The sequence below is a fragment of the Lepus europaeus genome, chromosome 15, assembly GCF_033115175.1.
Source record: "Lepus europaeus isolate LE1 chromosome 15, mLepTim1.pri, whole genome shotgun sequence".
NCBI lineage: Eukaryota > Metazoa > Chordata > Mammalia > Lagomorpha > Leporidae > Lepus > Lepus europaeus.
In genome coordinates this window covers 29,993,467-30,007,669 of record NC_084841.1, presented here as the reverse complement: position 1 = coordinate 30,007,669, position 14,203 = coordinate 29,993,467, and the positions used below count along the sequence as shown (strand labels likewise).

The window sequence follows — 14,203 nt, the reverse complement described above, 5'->3', positions numbered from 1 at the left end:
GCACCTGGCTCCTGGCTTCAGATCAGCGAGATGCGCCGGCCGCAGTGGCCACTGGAGGGTGAACCAATGGCAAAGGAAGACCTTCCTCTCTGTCTCTCTCTCACTATCCACTCTGCCTGTCAAATAAATACAAATAAAAATAAAAATTAAAAATTTTTAAAAAAAGAAAGAAAGGAAGAAAGATCTCAAAACAACCAAAGGTTGGACCATTAAAGTTTTCCACAAATGTGAGAAACGTTTAGCTAGACTGGCCAAGCAAAAAAGAAAAACTTACTAAGGTCTGAAATGATAAAAAAGAGACTCACTATGACCTGACTAAAGTTAAGAGATTTATAAAGGATGTCTGTGAACTGTATGCCAACCAGTTAAATAACTTAGACAAAATGGAAACATTCTTAGAAACACAAAAACTACCAAAGCTAGCTAATGAAGAAAATCTGAAGTCTTTCAACAGGTAAAGGACCTGAATTAGTTATCAAAAATGTTCCAGAGGAGGGCACTGTAGTATTGAGCTGCTGCGCGGGATGCCAGGATCCATACATTGTTGTGCAGTTTCCAGTTCCACTTACCTGGTTCCAAGCCAGCTTCCCGTGAATTGCTTGGGAGGCAGCAGATGACGGCCCAAATACTTCAGTTCCTGCTACCAACATGGGTGACCCATCTGGATCTCTGGACTCCTGACATCAGTCTATCCCAGCCCCAGCTGTTAGGGAGCTCTACCTCTCACTGTCTCTCCCCTTCTCTCTGTTACTCTGCCCTTCAAATAAGTATACACATCGTAAGGGGCCAGCACTGTGGCATAGAAGGTTAAGTCCCTGCCTGCAGTGCCGGCATCCCATATGGGTGCCAGTTCGGGTCCCGACTGCTCCACGTCCAATCCAGCTATCTGTTAATGTGCCTGGGAAAGCAGTGGAAGTGCTTGGACCCCTGCTACCCATGTGGAGACTCAAAAGAAGCTCCTGGCTCCTGGCTCTTGGCTTTGGCTTGGCAAAGCCTTGGCTGTTGTAGCCATTTGGGGAGTGAACCAGTGGATGGAAGATATCTCTCTCTCTTTTCTCTCTTTCTCTTTGTATCTGCCTTTCGAATAAATAAATAAATCTTAAAAAATAAATAAATCTTAAAAAATAAAAGAAAAAATCTATTGATGAGCCCAAATGGCTGTTTAGGTGAATTTTGTGTATCAATATTAACCATTAGAAATTAAAACTAAGATATTTTTATTTTTCATTCCATTTGAAATAATAAACTCATTGTAATTAACATAAATATTTTTACGAAAACAATATTCCTAAAATAAATATTTTAGGAGAATAATAATATTTCAAATCCAAATCTATTTATTTTATTATTTGTGTCATTTCTGCTTCTATTTCAATTGATGCTTTCCCTCTTAACATGGGATTAAATTTTGTTACTTCTTTACATGCCAGACATCTAGAAAAAGGTAGTTCCATTGAAAGGGAAAAGATAATTTTATATTCTCATTTCATTTGCATCTTTATAATGCAGTCAATCATTTTTAATGGTTTTGCAATAACATACAATAATCCCATCATATCTCTAATACATTAATTTGAAATAACGTAATTAAATTTAACTATAAAAATGTAATCCATATACTAAGTAATATAATCTATTAAAATACAGTGATATTTCTAAAGTTAATTTCTTATCTGAACCTTCATCTGAAAAATGTACAAACTCATGGGTGGGAGGGCAGATATGTTGAGAAGAAACACTATACTCCTAAAGTTGTACTTATGAAATGCACGAAGTGTATGTTCCTTAAATAAAAGGTTTCTTTGGGGGGAAAAATAAATAAAAAATATTTTTTTTTAAAATGAGCAAACTTATGCCTTTCACTGATGCATAAATAAGTCTAAGGAATTTAAGAAGTTTTTCCACACCATTAAAAAAAACTGTATTTGAGTTTCTTTCCTTTCTTCTAGTCACAATGTGAAAAGAAGGTATAATAAGCAAACAATGGCAATAAGCATTCCTATTTTAAATGAAAGGCAATGGTTATTTTGACCAAATTTAATCTTTCTGTTCTTTTAATATCTATAGTTTTATGATATCAACCGACTGTGTAATTAGCCTTAACACAAATATATTAGTTCATTTTTCCATGACAGCCCAGTTATTGAGAGAAAAAACTAACTTACTGTTTTTGTGCCATGCCTCAATGTTATCTCATGTGAGTCAGGAATCTTTCGGACAGGATTCTGAAAATAGAAAAGTTCCATGATATAAATAAATAAAATAGTGTATTGAGGAAGAATTACACAGCAAATTCACAGGAAAGGTAAACTTTTAAAAATCACATCACCAGATTTTCCCACAAAAACCTTAAAGAAAACAACAAAAAAAGTGAAAATCTTTTTTTTTTTTTTGCATTTCTAGATAGTCTACAATTGTTCTTCTTGATATAATCCTAAATCCCAAAAATAAAATCTAACAAAATCCCTAGGTTATAAGAATTTTTTTTAAATATAAGTTGAATTTTTAACTTAACCCAAACATAAAAAATCAATAGTTGCTGATAATATAAATCATTAAGAGAAATTAGGGATTTATTTTCCCTTTAAATCACAGCTCATGGGAAACAAAAGGAAGCATTGAAAGCTGATATCAAAAAACCCAGAATAAATAAATATAAATAAATATATGGAGACTCTCTCTTCAATTTAATTTAATTAATTTGACTTTGTTTAAATTAAGTATACTTTGATGCCTAAGGTTGAAGAACTGTACAACTTTAATAAAAATCAAAAAGAATCTACTAAAAAAGAACAGATTAAACCACTACTAATTGCAACTGGCATTTAAAAATGCCCTTAAAAAAAAAAAATGCCCTAACAGTAACAAGCATGTGGCCTAGCAGTTAAGTTACTGGATTCCATAAAGGAATGCCTGGGTTCAATACAAAGTACTGCCTGCTCCTGACTCAAGCTTACTGCTAACACAGACCCTAAAATGCAGCAGTGATAGCTCAAGTAATTAACTTCCTGCCACCCACATGGGTAACTTGGATTGAGATCTCGGCTACCAACTTCAGCCTTGGTTCAATTCCAGCTGTCACAGGAATTTGAGGAATGAACCAGTGGATGGGCTGGCTTGCTCTCTCTGTCTCTGTCTCTCTCTCTCTCTCTCTCATCCTCTGTCTCTCAAATGAGATTTTAAAAAAAGAAAAATTTGAAAAAAAAATTCAATAAAAAATAAAAGCTACCTAACAATTTTGATTGCTGATAAGTTTAAAATAAATATTGTATATGAAACATTGTTCACCTTATAATAAATAATAAACCATAATTGAACTAAAATTTTGCTCTACCTTATAATTTTAATTTTTCAGTCTTATTCTCTACCTAGAGAAAAACCTGACAAAAAGTAGACAATCATGAACTGAAGATAATTAAATTAGGACATCATTTTTACCACACCTTAATATAAAATTTATTTTGAAGCATATTGTTAGCTATATATAAAATAATCATTACAAATTTCCTTTAAATTAACGAATGAGGTCCTTTCAGTATTGAAAAATATTAAAAGTCCTCTTTTAGCTAAACTTGGGCATACCTTAAACAGTTACATGCTTAATTTATAAAAGACAACAAAATCTTCATAGAGTAACTATGTATTGTTTAACTCTTAAAACTTAAAAAAAAAATACAGCTGCTGTTTAGAAATTATCAAAATAAGAAACTCCATCATTCAGTGATTCATTGATACAATAAGCACTTACTGAAGTGAAATTGTATCAGACGCACAGTCTCTACTCATCCTTCTGCCTAAGAGACATCAATGGGTCTAATTCAATAGAACAAATGCTGTGATGGGGAAATGGATAGAATAACCGAGGGATCATGAAGAGGCAAACATAAATCAGACACAGGGGGTCACAGTCATCATTTGAAGAAGAGGTTTCATTGCTCAGTCAAGAGCAGGGTAATCATGCTGAAATTCTGTGCCCAATACAAAGTCATGGCTCATCTTGCAATATACTTACTCAAACATATGGGATCCAAGGTTCTTTTCTCTTACATCTTCAACCTTTCCCCTGCTATAGTTCTTTCTCTTCAGCGTACTATGATACTGTTTTCCTTTTAACTTTTTACATTAAAACAAAACAAACAAACAAACAAAAAAAACTATTGACTTCCCCTACATTTACTACTTAATCACTCTTATCCTTTCCAATAAGTTTTTTCAAATTAAAATTTGACTCAATGTCGTTCTTTCATTCTCTACAGCCACCAGTTCGGTATTTACCACTTTGCTCCTGACGCCTAGCACAGTCTTTGGCACATAAGAGGATCTCAGTAAATATTTACTGAATGAGTAACAAGTCACTATTAATGTCCTGGAAACTTCTCAGAACTCAGCCTACACACCTGTCCTTTCGACAGTGTGGTAACTATCTCCTCCATGTCCAACAGGCCTTTTTCTGAGAAGAAACAGCCCAGACAAAAGCCAGAAAAGCTAGGGTTTTTAAAGCTAGCTCCACTCAACTACATCATGACCTCAGCAAAGTTGTGACTCTCAGTTTCCTCATTTGCACACTACAGACAGCAGCATTTATCTAAAAGGTTACTGGGAAGTAAGTACTTTATAGCTCTTAATACAGAGTTTGGAACATGTTAGGCTCCTAAACACGATTGCCATTACTTCCTTCAGTGCTTACCTCCTAGCTCTCTGTTCATATCATTCTTGTCTTTCTCCAGGCTTCTCTTTTCTTCTTGGCACAAGACTCAATTCAGATATGACCTGCTCCTGGAAGCATTTCTCAATATTTCCTTATATGTACTCCCATGACAATCTTTCCTTATCTAAATCACAAAACTTGAGGCCAGCATTGTGGCATAGAGGATAAAGCCGTCACCTGCAACACCAGCATCCTATAAGGGTACCAATTCGTGTCTCGGCTGATCCACTTCCAATCAAGCTCACTGATACTGCTCCTGGAAAAGCAGCAGAAAACAGCCCAAGTGCTGCAGCCCCACGCACCCACGTGGGAGACCCAGAAGAAGCTCCAGGCTCCTGGTTTCAGACTGGCCCAGCCCCAGCAGTTGTGGCCATTTGGGGAGTGAAGCAGAGAATGGAAGATAGATCTCTCTCGCCTCTCTCTCTCTCTCTCTCTCTCTCTCTCTCTCTCTCTTCCTCCCTCTCTCTGTAACTGTGTCTTTCAAATAAATAAATAACTCTAAATCACAAAACTTATCACAATCCATTGCAATGTGTGACCTATCTCCCTCTCCATTACCCCCTAGCCAAATTACAATGTGAAACTTCTCAAAGATGATGTATAGATCCATTAGCTCTGCTCCCCGGCCCACAAGAGTGGCATATCATATACACAAAAGCTTCAGAAATGAGTAAACAGCTCAGTTTCTACTTTGTTGATCACATCAGATTGTAATTTTTAATTTATCCTCGAATTTTAATTTATGGTTATGTCCATAAAGAAAAGCAGGTGCTATACAGCAGGTCAGGCTGATAAGTAAGAGGCAAGGGGTAATTGAATATTTTCAAAAAGTGAAAATCTTTTAAGACAAAATTATTATATCCCAGACAAAATTAGATTGAACATGGCAATGATAAAGAAATCAAGAGTTTTGTTCTAGACAGTTTGCAGCTGAGAGGTTTCTATCAACCATTACTGCTTCAGATTACTGAAGAAGGAGATGAGGAACAAAGAAGGCACTGAACAGAAATAAACAAACAGCTGGGGAATTTGTAGGTTATGTCAAGACAAAGACATTACTGTATGGTTTACTGCATTGTAGAAAACACTGCACGTATCTATTCCAGCCACAGCAATTTTCTAACACAAATTCTAAAATAATTTAAAAGTCAAAACAATAAATTCTGGACTACTGCTGCATTGAATAATCTAAAACACTGCTCTTTTGCAGTTGACAGCATTATAAGCAAGGAAAACTCCTGTACAGGCAGTAAGCACTCTTGCAAAAACCAGAACAGTTGAAATGTTTCACTTCGAGAAACTCTATTGCAGTCTGTGTTTCATTTCATTATTAATTACTTTTTCATCATTCAGTATACAGAAATGCTGTCACAAAACACTGTGATGAAAATTATTGTATTGAATTCAATGCAGAATGTGCTTATTTACAGATGATTTCTAACATTTAAAGAAAAAAATTACAAGAACACAGAACTTAATATTTATGTTAGGAGTGAATTAAATGTGTAAATAAACATTTACATTTAAAATCAAAGTTTTGGGCCGGCACCATGGCTCACTAGGCTAATCCTCCGACTGTGGTACCGGCACCCCGGGTTCTAGTCCCGGTTGGGGTCCCGGGTACTAGTCCCAGTTGCTCCTCTTCCAGTCCAGCTCTCTGCTCTGGCCTGGGAGGGCAGTGGAGGATGGCCCAAGTGGTTGGAGCCTGTACCCACGTGGAAGACCAGGAGGAAGCGCCTGGCTCCTGACTTTGGATTGGCACAGCGCCCACCGTGGCAGCCATTAGGGGAGTGAACCAATGGAAGGAAGACCTTTCTCTCTGTCTCTCTCTCACTGTCTAACTCTGCTTGTCAAAAAATTTCTCTCTGTCTCTCTCTCACTATCTAACTCTGCTTGTCAAAAAATAAAAAAAAATTTTTAAAAATCAAAGTTTTACTGGAAATCATGTAGGCCATAACTCAAAAAAAGCCTATATAACTGGCACAACTAAATCATCTAAAATAGTAGCAATACATCTTTTAGTAGTGTATCAGTATAGTGACTGTTCTTTTTCCAGAACTTTTACTAATGACTTTTTGAAATATGGCTTAGTGTGAAATTTTCTTAACAGTAAAATATTTTCAAGATTTTCTTGCCAAGGAACATCATAAACTACATGACTTCAATGAAGTAATTTATTACTAGAATTTATAACAAGAGCTACAGTCTTAATGTAAGAGGAAAAAATTTTTTTGCTTAATTTTTTTCTGTTTTTTCATTGTTTTAAATAACAACCAAAGAATTACTTCCTAGGCTCTTTGGTCTACCCTCAATAACACTAATAGTAAACAAATCAGGAATGACATGAGCTGATGAACATCCTCACCATACCATCAAAAGACTAACCTTTCTTAGGAAAAATCAATGGGTTAAGAAAGTTGTACAGATACGTATGCAACCATAAGCAGTAACAAAGTTGACCAGTAACAAAGATCTACTACAAAATTAGGAGAGTGAGGATTTCTAGAAAAGGTGGTTGGTTATGAGTGCTATTTTCTCCCAGAAATCACTGAGGTATAGCTATCAGTACAGGATCACAGACAACCAGAATTAGAATTCAACTCTGGAAAGCCAATAAAACTGACTTAATATTAATTTATTCATTATTTATTCATTCACTTATTAATCATGCATTCACTTAAAATCTTTTATTATTTAACTACATAACCCTTAAAAAATACAACAGTTTTGAAGAATCAATAAAAGAGATATGCTCACCAGACAATTAACCAATGGGTGAATGAAACTGTTTAGATGCAGACAGAAGTTCAGTGCTTGAAGCCAGCACTTTGGCATAGCAGGTTAAGCTGCCTGCTACACCAGCATCGCACATGAGCACCAGCTGGAAGCTCCCTGCTAATGCACCTGGTAAGGCAGCGGAGGATGGCCCAAGTCCTTGAGCCTCTACACCCACATGGGAGACCCTGATGAAGTTCCTGGCTCCTGATTTCTGACTGGCCGCTATAACCATTTTGGGGAATAAATCAGGGTATGGATGTAAGATCTCTCTCTTTCTCTCTCTCTCTCTCTGTAATTCTTTTTTTTATTTTTTTATTTTTCTTTCTTTTTTTTTTTTTTTTTTTTTTTTTTTGACAGGCAGAGTTAGACAGTGAGAGAGAGAGAGAGACAGAGAGAAAGGTCTTCCTTTTTCCGTTGGTTCACCCCCCAAGTGGCCGTTACGACCAGTGTGTTGCAGCCTGCGCGCTGCGCCAATCCGAAGCCAGGTACTTCCTCCTGGTCTCACATGCAGGTGCAGGGCCCAAGCACTTGGGCCATCCTCCACTGCATTCCCTGGCCACAGCAGAGAGCTGGCCTGGAAGAGGGGCAACCGGGACAGAATCAGGCGCCCCGACTGGGACTAGACCCGAGGTGCCAGCACTACAGGCAGAGGATTAGCCTAGTGAGCCCCGGTGCCGGCCCCGCTCTGTAATTCTTTCAAATAAATAAATAAATCTTTTTTTTTTTTTTTTGACAGGCAGAGTGGACAGTGAGAGAGAGAGACAGAGAGAAAGGTCTTCCTTTGCCGTTGGTTCACCCTCCAATGGCTGCCACGGTAGGCGCGCTGTGGCCGGCACACCATGCTGATCCGATGGCAGGAGCCAGGTGCCTATCCTGGTCTCCCATGGGGTGCAGGGCCCAAGCACTTGGGCCATCCTCCACTGCATTCCCTGGCCACAGCAGAGAGCTGGCCTGGAAGAGGAGCAACCGGGACAGGATCGGTGCTCCGACCGGGACTAGAACCTGGTGTGCCAGCGCCGCAAGGCGCAGGATTAGCCTAGTGAGCTGCGGCGCCGGCTAAATAAATCTTTTTTAAAAAAGAAGTTCAGTGTTCTATTCAACACTGCCTGGGATAAGACCTGCTTAGAAAAAAAGGTATTTAAGTTGTCTTTGGAAAAATGAAAAGGGGTTGTCTAGGTGAATTTGTGGGGCACCTGGGAGAGAATAACAAGAAGTGATGTTTCTTAACTTCAAGTATTTCTGTCTGTTAGAATCTGTATTGCTGGGCAGGAAAAAGAAAGAGGGGGTAAATATTTGAAAATCATAAATATGCTAATGGCTTAATATCCAGAAAATATTTTTTAAAACTGCTACAACTCAATAAAAGAAACAACTTGATTCAAAAGGGCAAAAGACTTGATAAACATTTTCCCAAAATCAATATATAAATGGCCAATAAGCACATTAAAAGATTCTCAATATTTGGAAATTTGTATTTATTAAATAAAAAAAACCAGCAGATTGAAAATAAATGATCTTAATTATATGGGAAAAAAAGATTCTCAGTATTACTAATCTTAGGGAAATGCAAATCAAAACCACAATGGGATATAACTTCAAATTCTTTTTAATAAAGGCTGCTGGAAGTATGCATTCATCAGCCACACTGGAATTTACTCCATTTAATAATCCTAACTCTCAAACATTTCTTCTGTCTACCATGGACTTCCCTTCTCATTTTCCTCTTTTGCTATCTCCTCTACCTTGACCCTAACCTTTCTACTTCAAACCAAACACCCTGAACTCCCTTCACTCAGCAAGAATTTCCACAATAGCTGAAGAGCCACAGGGAAGAAAATCTCTGTCCTTAATGTGTTGTCCAATGTGAATTAATGCTATAACTAGTACTGAAACAGTATTTTACACTTTATGTTCTGTGTGGGTGCAAACTGATGAAATCTTTACTTAATATATACTAAATCTATCTTCTGTATATAAAGATAATTGAAAATGAATCTTGATGTGAATGCAATGGGAGAGGAAGCGGAGATGGGAGGGGTGCGGGTGGGAGGGAAGTTATGGGGGGGAAAAGCCATTGTAATCCATAAACTGTACTTTGGAAATTTATATTTACTAAATAAAAGTTAAAAAAAAAAGACTACCTATATAAGAACAAATGTAAACACAGAAGAAAAGAAAATTTTTCCTTTGGTTATGATGTAGTAGCGTTGATCAGTCCTTCCACATAAAGTGTATGTAAAGCTGGATTAATGCTTTTAAATTTCCCTTTAAAGCACTGGATTTGTAACCTAGAAGAAATGCACCAGATCCTAGAAAAACCATGTGTTTCAACTCACACCAGAAAAAGTAAACATTCTGAGTAGGCCTATATCAAAGGAACTGAATAAAGTGATGTTTTGTGTTTTGAGAAAAAAGAAAAACCTAACACTGGAGATGCAGGAACTGTAAGGAAAGCTATAGTTGACCAAGGCTTTTGTCGCACACAGCACCTTCTCTCTCCAGAAGGTGGGTGGTTCCTCTGCTCAGTGCCAACAGCTGAGGTAGATGAGAGTAAAAGAAAACATGAGAATAAAAATGGAGTAACAAATGTGATCCCAGCACCAGCTCAGAGAAGTGCCCATCTTCCAACTTCCCTTGGCCCCAATTGTTCTCATCATGCACAAAAACCTGTGGCAGCTCTGTTTCTAGGGAAAGAGGAAAAAGCCCTGGTGATGGACAATTAAAGGTCTCCACACTAGCTTCAATCTCTATTGAAACAGACCCCACTTTGAAGCCTCTCCTCAAGGCAATCTTCAAGAGATGTTTTGGAGACACTACTTCTCCCTAGGAGTTCCACATTACACACATCCCAACTCATGAAAAAGCTAATCTTCCACTGTTCCTTTAGTTTCAGAGAGAGAGAGCTTTGTGGAGCAGAAAGTGGAGCAAGGAAAAGAAATGAGAAGACTAGCTTTACTCAGCCTCCCACATGTACAGGATTTGGAGTTAAGGGGCCCGCATTCAATTCCAGGTTCTCTGATTTGTTAAGTAGATGGCCTTAGCTTGTGGTTCTCAGCAAGGGACAATTTTCCTTCTACAGTACATTTATCAAGGCCTGAAGACATTTTTAATTGTCATAATTGGTATACTAGCTGCTAAACATCCAATCATGCCCAGGATGGCCCCTCACAACAAAGATGTATTTGTACTAAAATGCCAATAGTGCCACTGTTAAGAAATGACAATTTTTTTATTATTATTATTTAACAGAGAGAGAGAGAGGCCAAGAGAGATCTTCCACCCACTGGTTCACTCCCCAAATGGCCACAACAGCCAGGGATGAGCCAGGCCAAACCCAGGAGCCTCACCTGGTTCTCTCACCCAGGTGCAGGGGTTCAAGCACTTGGGCCCATCCTCCACCACTCTCCTAAATGCATCAAAAGGGATGCTGGATGCCAGCACTGCAGGCAGTGGCTTAACCTGCTGCACCACACTGCCAATCCCAGAAATGACAACTTTTTTAAGCTTTAGTTGACACATCTAAAAAACAGAGAAAACTATGCTGCTACGGACAACTTTCTATGACTTTTAGTTGGATCAAAAGAGAACACATATGTAAAAATGATTCAAATGGCATGTCTACAGCAAAGGATGACAACAGTTGTTTGTGCCACCCCCACCTTACACAGTATTTGACTCCAATACTTCAAAAAAGAAAAACTATCACATCACTGGGAACCTCTTTACACAGTCCATAAGTTATCGTGTTAGTTGTCCCTTTCTCTCCCAACCTCATCCAGCTTCAACAAGACCTGACACACATTACCACCATGACTATGAGTAGTGCACTTTGTAGGACTGCAATACATGCTTTCAAGGGGTTTTTCCACTATAAATTCCCTTGTATTTCCGGGCCGGTGCTGTGGCGCAGCAGGTTAACGCCCTGGCCTGAAGTGCCAGCAATCCATAAGGGCGCCGGTTCGAGACCTGGCTGCTCCACTTCCAATCCAGCTCTCTGCTATGGCCTGGGAAAGCGGTAGAAGATGGCCCAAGTACCTGGTGCCTGCACCCACGTGGGAGACTTGGGAGAAGCTCCTGGCTCCTGGCTTCAGATAGGCATAGTTCCAGCCGTTGCGGCCAACTGGGGAGTGAACCATTGGATGGAAGACCTCTCCCTCTCTCTGCCTCTCCTCTCTCTGTATAACTCTGACTTTCAAATAAATAAATAAATAAATAAGCAAATGTTGCTGGCACCGCGGCTCACTTGGCTAATCCTCCATCTGCGGCGCCGGCATCCCAGGTTCTGGTCCCGGTTGGAGTGCCGGATTCTGTCCCGGTTGCTCCTCTTCCATCCAGCCCTCTGCTGTGGCCTGAGAGGGAGTGGAGGATGGCCCAAGTGCTTGGGCCCTGCATCCGCATGGGAGACCAGGAGGAAGCACCTGGCTCCTGGCTTCGGATCGGCGCAGCACGCTGGCCATAGCGGCCATTTGGAGGGTGAACCAATGGAAAGGAAGACCATTCTCTCTCTCTCACTGTGTAACTCTAACTTCATTCTTTCATCTATCAAAAAAGTATATTATCTTTTAAAAACCCCATGGAGTCATCAATTAACACAAAGATGTCAAAAAAAAAAAAAAAAAAAAGTAAATGTTGGGGCCGGCGCTGTGATGTGGCAGGTAAAAGCTGCCACTTGCAGTGCCAGCATAAAAAATAAATTAATTAATTAAAATAAATTCTTTTGTATTTTAAGATATTAAGGAAAAGAAACCGATTTCCTGGCCAACTGATAAACAGAAGCAATACAGGTAGACTCTTCAATCTGTCTCAGGATGCACTATGCCCAAAACTTTAAAAACCTTAATAAATCAGCCAGCGCCGCGGCTCAGTAGGCTAATCCTCCGCCTTGCGGCGCTGGCACACCGGGTTCTAGTCCCGGTCGGGGCGCCGGATTCTGTCCCGGTTGCCCCTCTTCCAGGCCAGCTCTCTGCTGTGGCCAGGGAGTGCAGTGGAGGATGGCCCAAGTGCTTGGGCCCTGCACCCCATGGGAGACCAGGAGAAGCACCTGGCTCCTGCCATCGGAACAGTGCGGTGCGCCGGCCGCAGCGCACCTACCGCGGCGGCCATTGGAGGGTGAACCAACGGCAAAAGGAAGACCTTTCTCTCTGTCTCCCTCTACTGTCCACTCTGCCTGTCAAAAAAAAAAAAAACACCTTAATAAATAAGTTCTGAGAAGTATTCCAGACACTTCTTCCCATTCCAGATTTCTTTACCCAACTAGCTGGAAATTAATCTCCTGGGTTCCTAGCTCCCTGCTTTGGTCTGTCCCAGCCCCTAGCTGTTGCAGGCATTTGGGAAGTGATGGGAGACATCTCTCTACCTCTCTCCCTTTCCCCTCTCTCTGTCTCCTTATTCTCTAGTTTTCAGATATGCAAACACAAAACACATAGAGGAAAGCTAAAAACAATGAGTGGAAGTGGGAAGTTGTTGTTTAATGGGTAAAGAGTTTCAATTTTGCATGATGAAAAAGTTCTGGAGATCACCTGCACAAGATGAATGTACAGTAGTCCCCCCGCCCCACCCCTTATTAGTAGGGCATAAGTTCCAAGAATCACAGTAGATGCCTGAAATGGCAGACCATACAAAATCTTATAATTTCATACTTTTGCCATCTTAACTAAAAGCACCTATCACATATTACAGTCAAAGCAAAGTCTGAGACACGACAACAAATCTAGCATGAATTTCTTGCTCCTTCATGACAGAAGGTTCAGTTTTACCATATGTCTTAGCAACCTCAGCACATTTTTTTAGTCTTTCCTAATTAAGTCAAGAACTATTACCTTTTCACTTAAACAAAGCATTTTACAGCTTCTCTTTGGCATATCTGAATTGCCAGCATCTCTATTCTTAAGCTTTTGAATGATTAATTAAGTAAAATAAGAGTTTTTGAACACAAGCACTGGGATACCACCGTAATTGATATGATGACCAAGACAGCTACTAAATGACTACCAGGCATGTAGCATATACAGGGTGGACAAAACAAAGATTCCCATCACAGATGGGACAAAGCAAGATGGTGTGAAACTGCATCAAACTACACAACGGCACACAAGTTAAAATCTATGAATTGTTTATTTCCAGAATTTTCCATTTAATATTTTGGGGCCAAGACTGACCATGAGTAACTGAAACCATGGATAAAGGGGAATAATATGTATTTAAAACTGACTGTATACTTAAAAATGGTTAAAATAGTAAACTTTTTTGTGTTAACCACAATTTCAAAAAATTTAAATGTAAACCATTTCAACAAACAAAAAAAGTTTAAAAAGATAGATAATACTAAGTCTGAATACTTCAAAAGGCTCTAATAAACTTTAGCTATGCTTCAAAACAAGTCATTTATCAAATGTTTAAAACCTCCCTTTAAAAATGTAAAGTTATTTGTTTAAAATATTGCAGGAAGGAAAGACAATTTCCTATCTAGTTCTCACAGCTGGTTCCAATCCTTCAATGAACAGTATTCCCAAACCACCTCTAAATTACGTTCAAGCCATTTATGCCCTAATGCAAGCTGTAATTTTGTAGCACACTTCTCAATAATATGACTTAAGGGTACATTGCTAAATAACTTTTTTTCTTATGTGATGGCTAAAAAACAAAAAAGTATACTTCATTCTTTCATCTATCAAAAAAGTATATTATCTTTTTTTTTCTTTTTTTTTATTTTTGACA

At 38.9% G+C, this 14,203-nt stretch overlaps 1 protein-coding gene across 1 annotated transcript in view; it reads right to left on the bottom strand.

Annotated features, from left to right (window-relative positions):
- The window catches only part of WDR70 (WD repeat domain 70), a 300,629-nt gene that overhangs the window by 244,255 nt on the left and 42,171 nt on the right, over window positions 1-14,203 (bottom strand). The window contains exon 6 of the mRNA XM_062212004.1: window positions 2,166-2,225. Coding sequence (XP_062067988.1) covers window positions 2,166-2,225 — 60 coding nt within the window. The remainder of the gene's footprint in view (window positions 1-2,165; window positions 2,226-14,203) is intronic.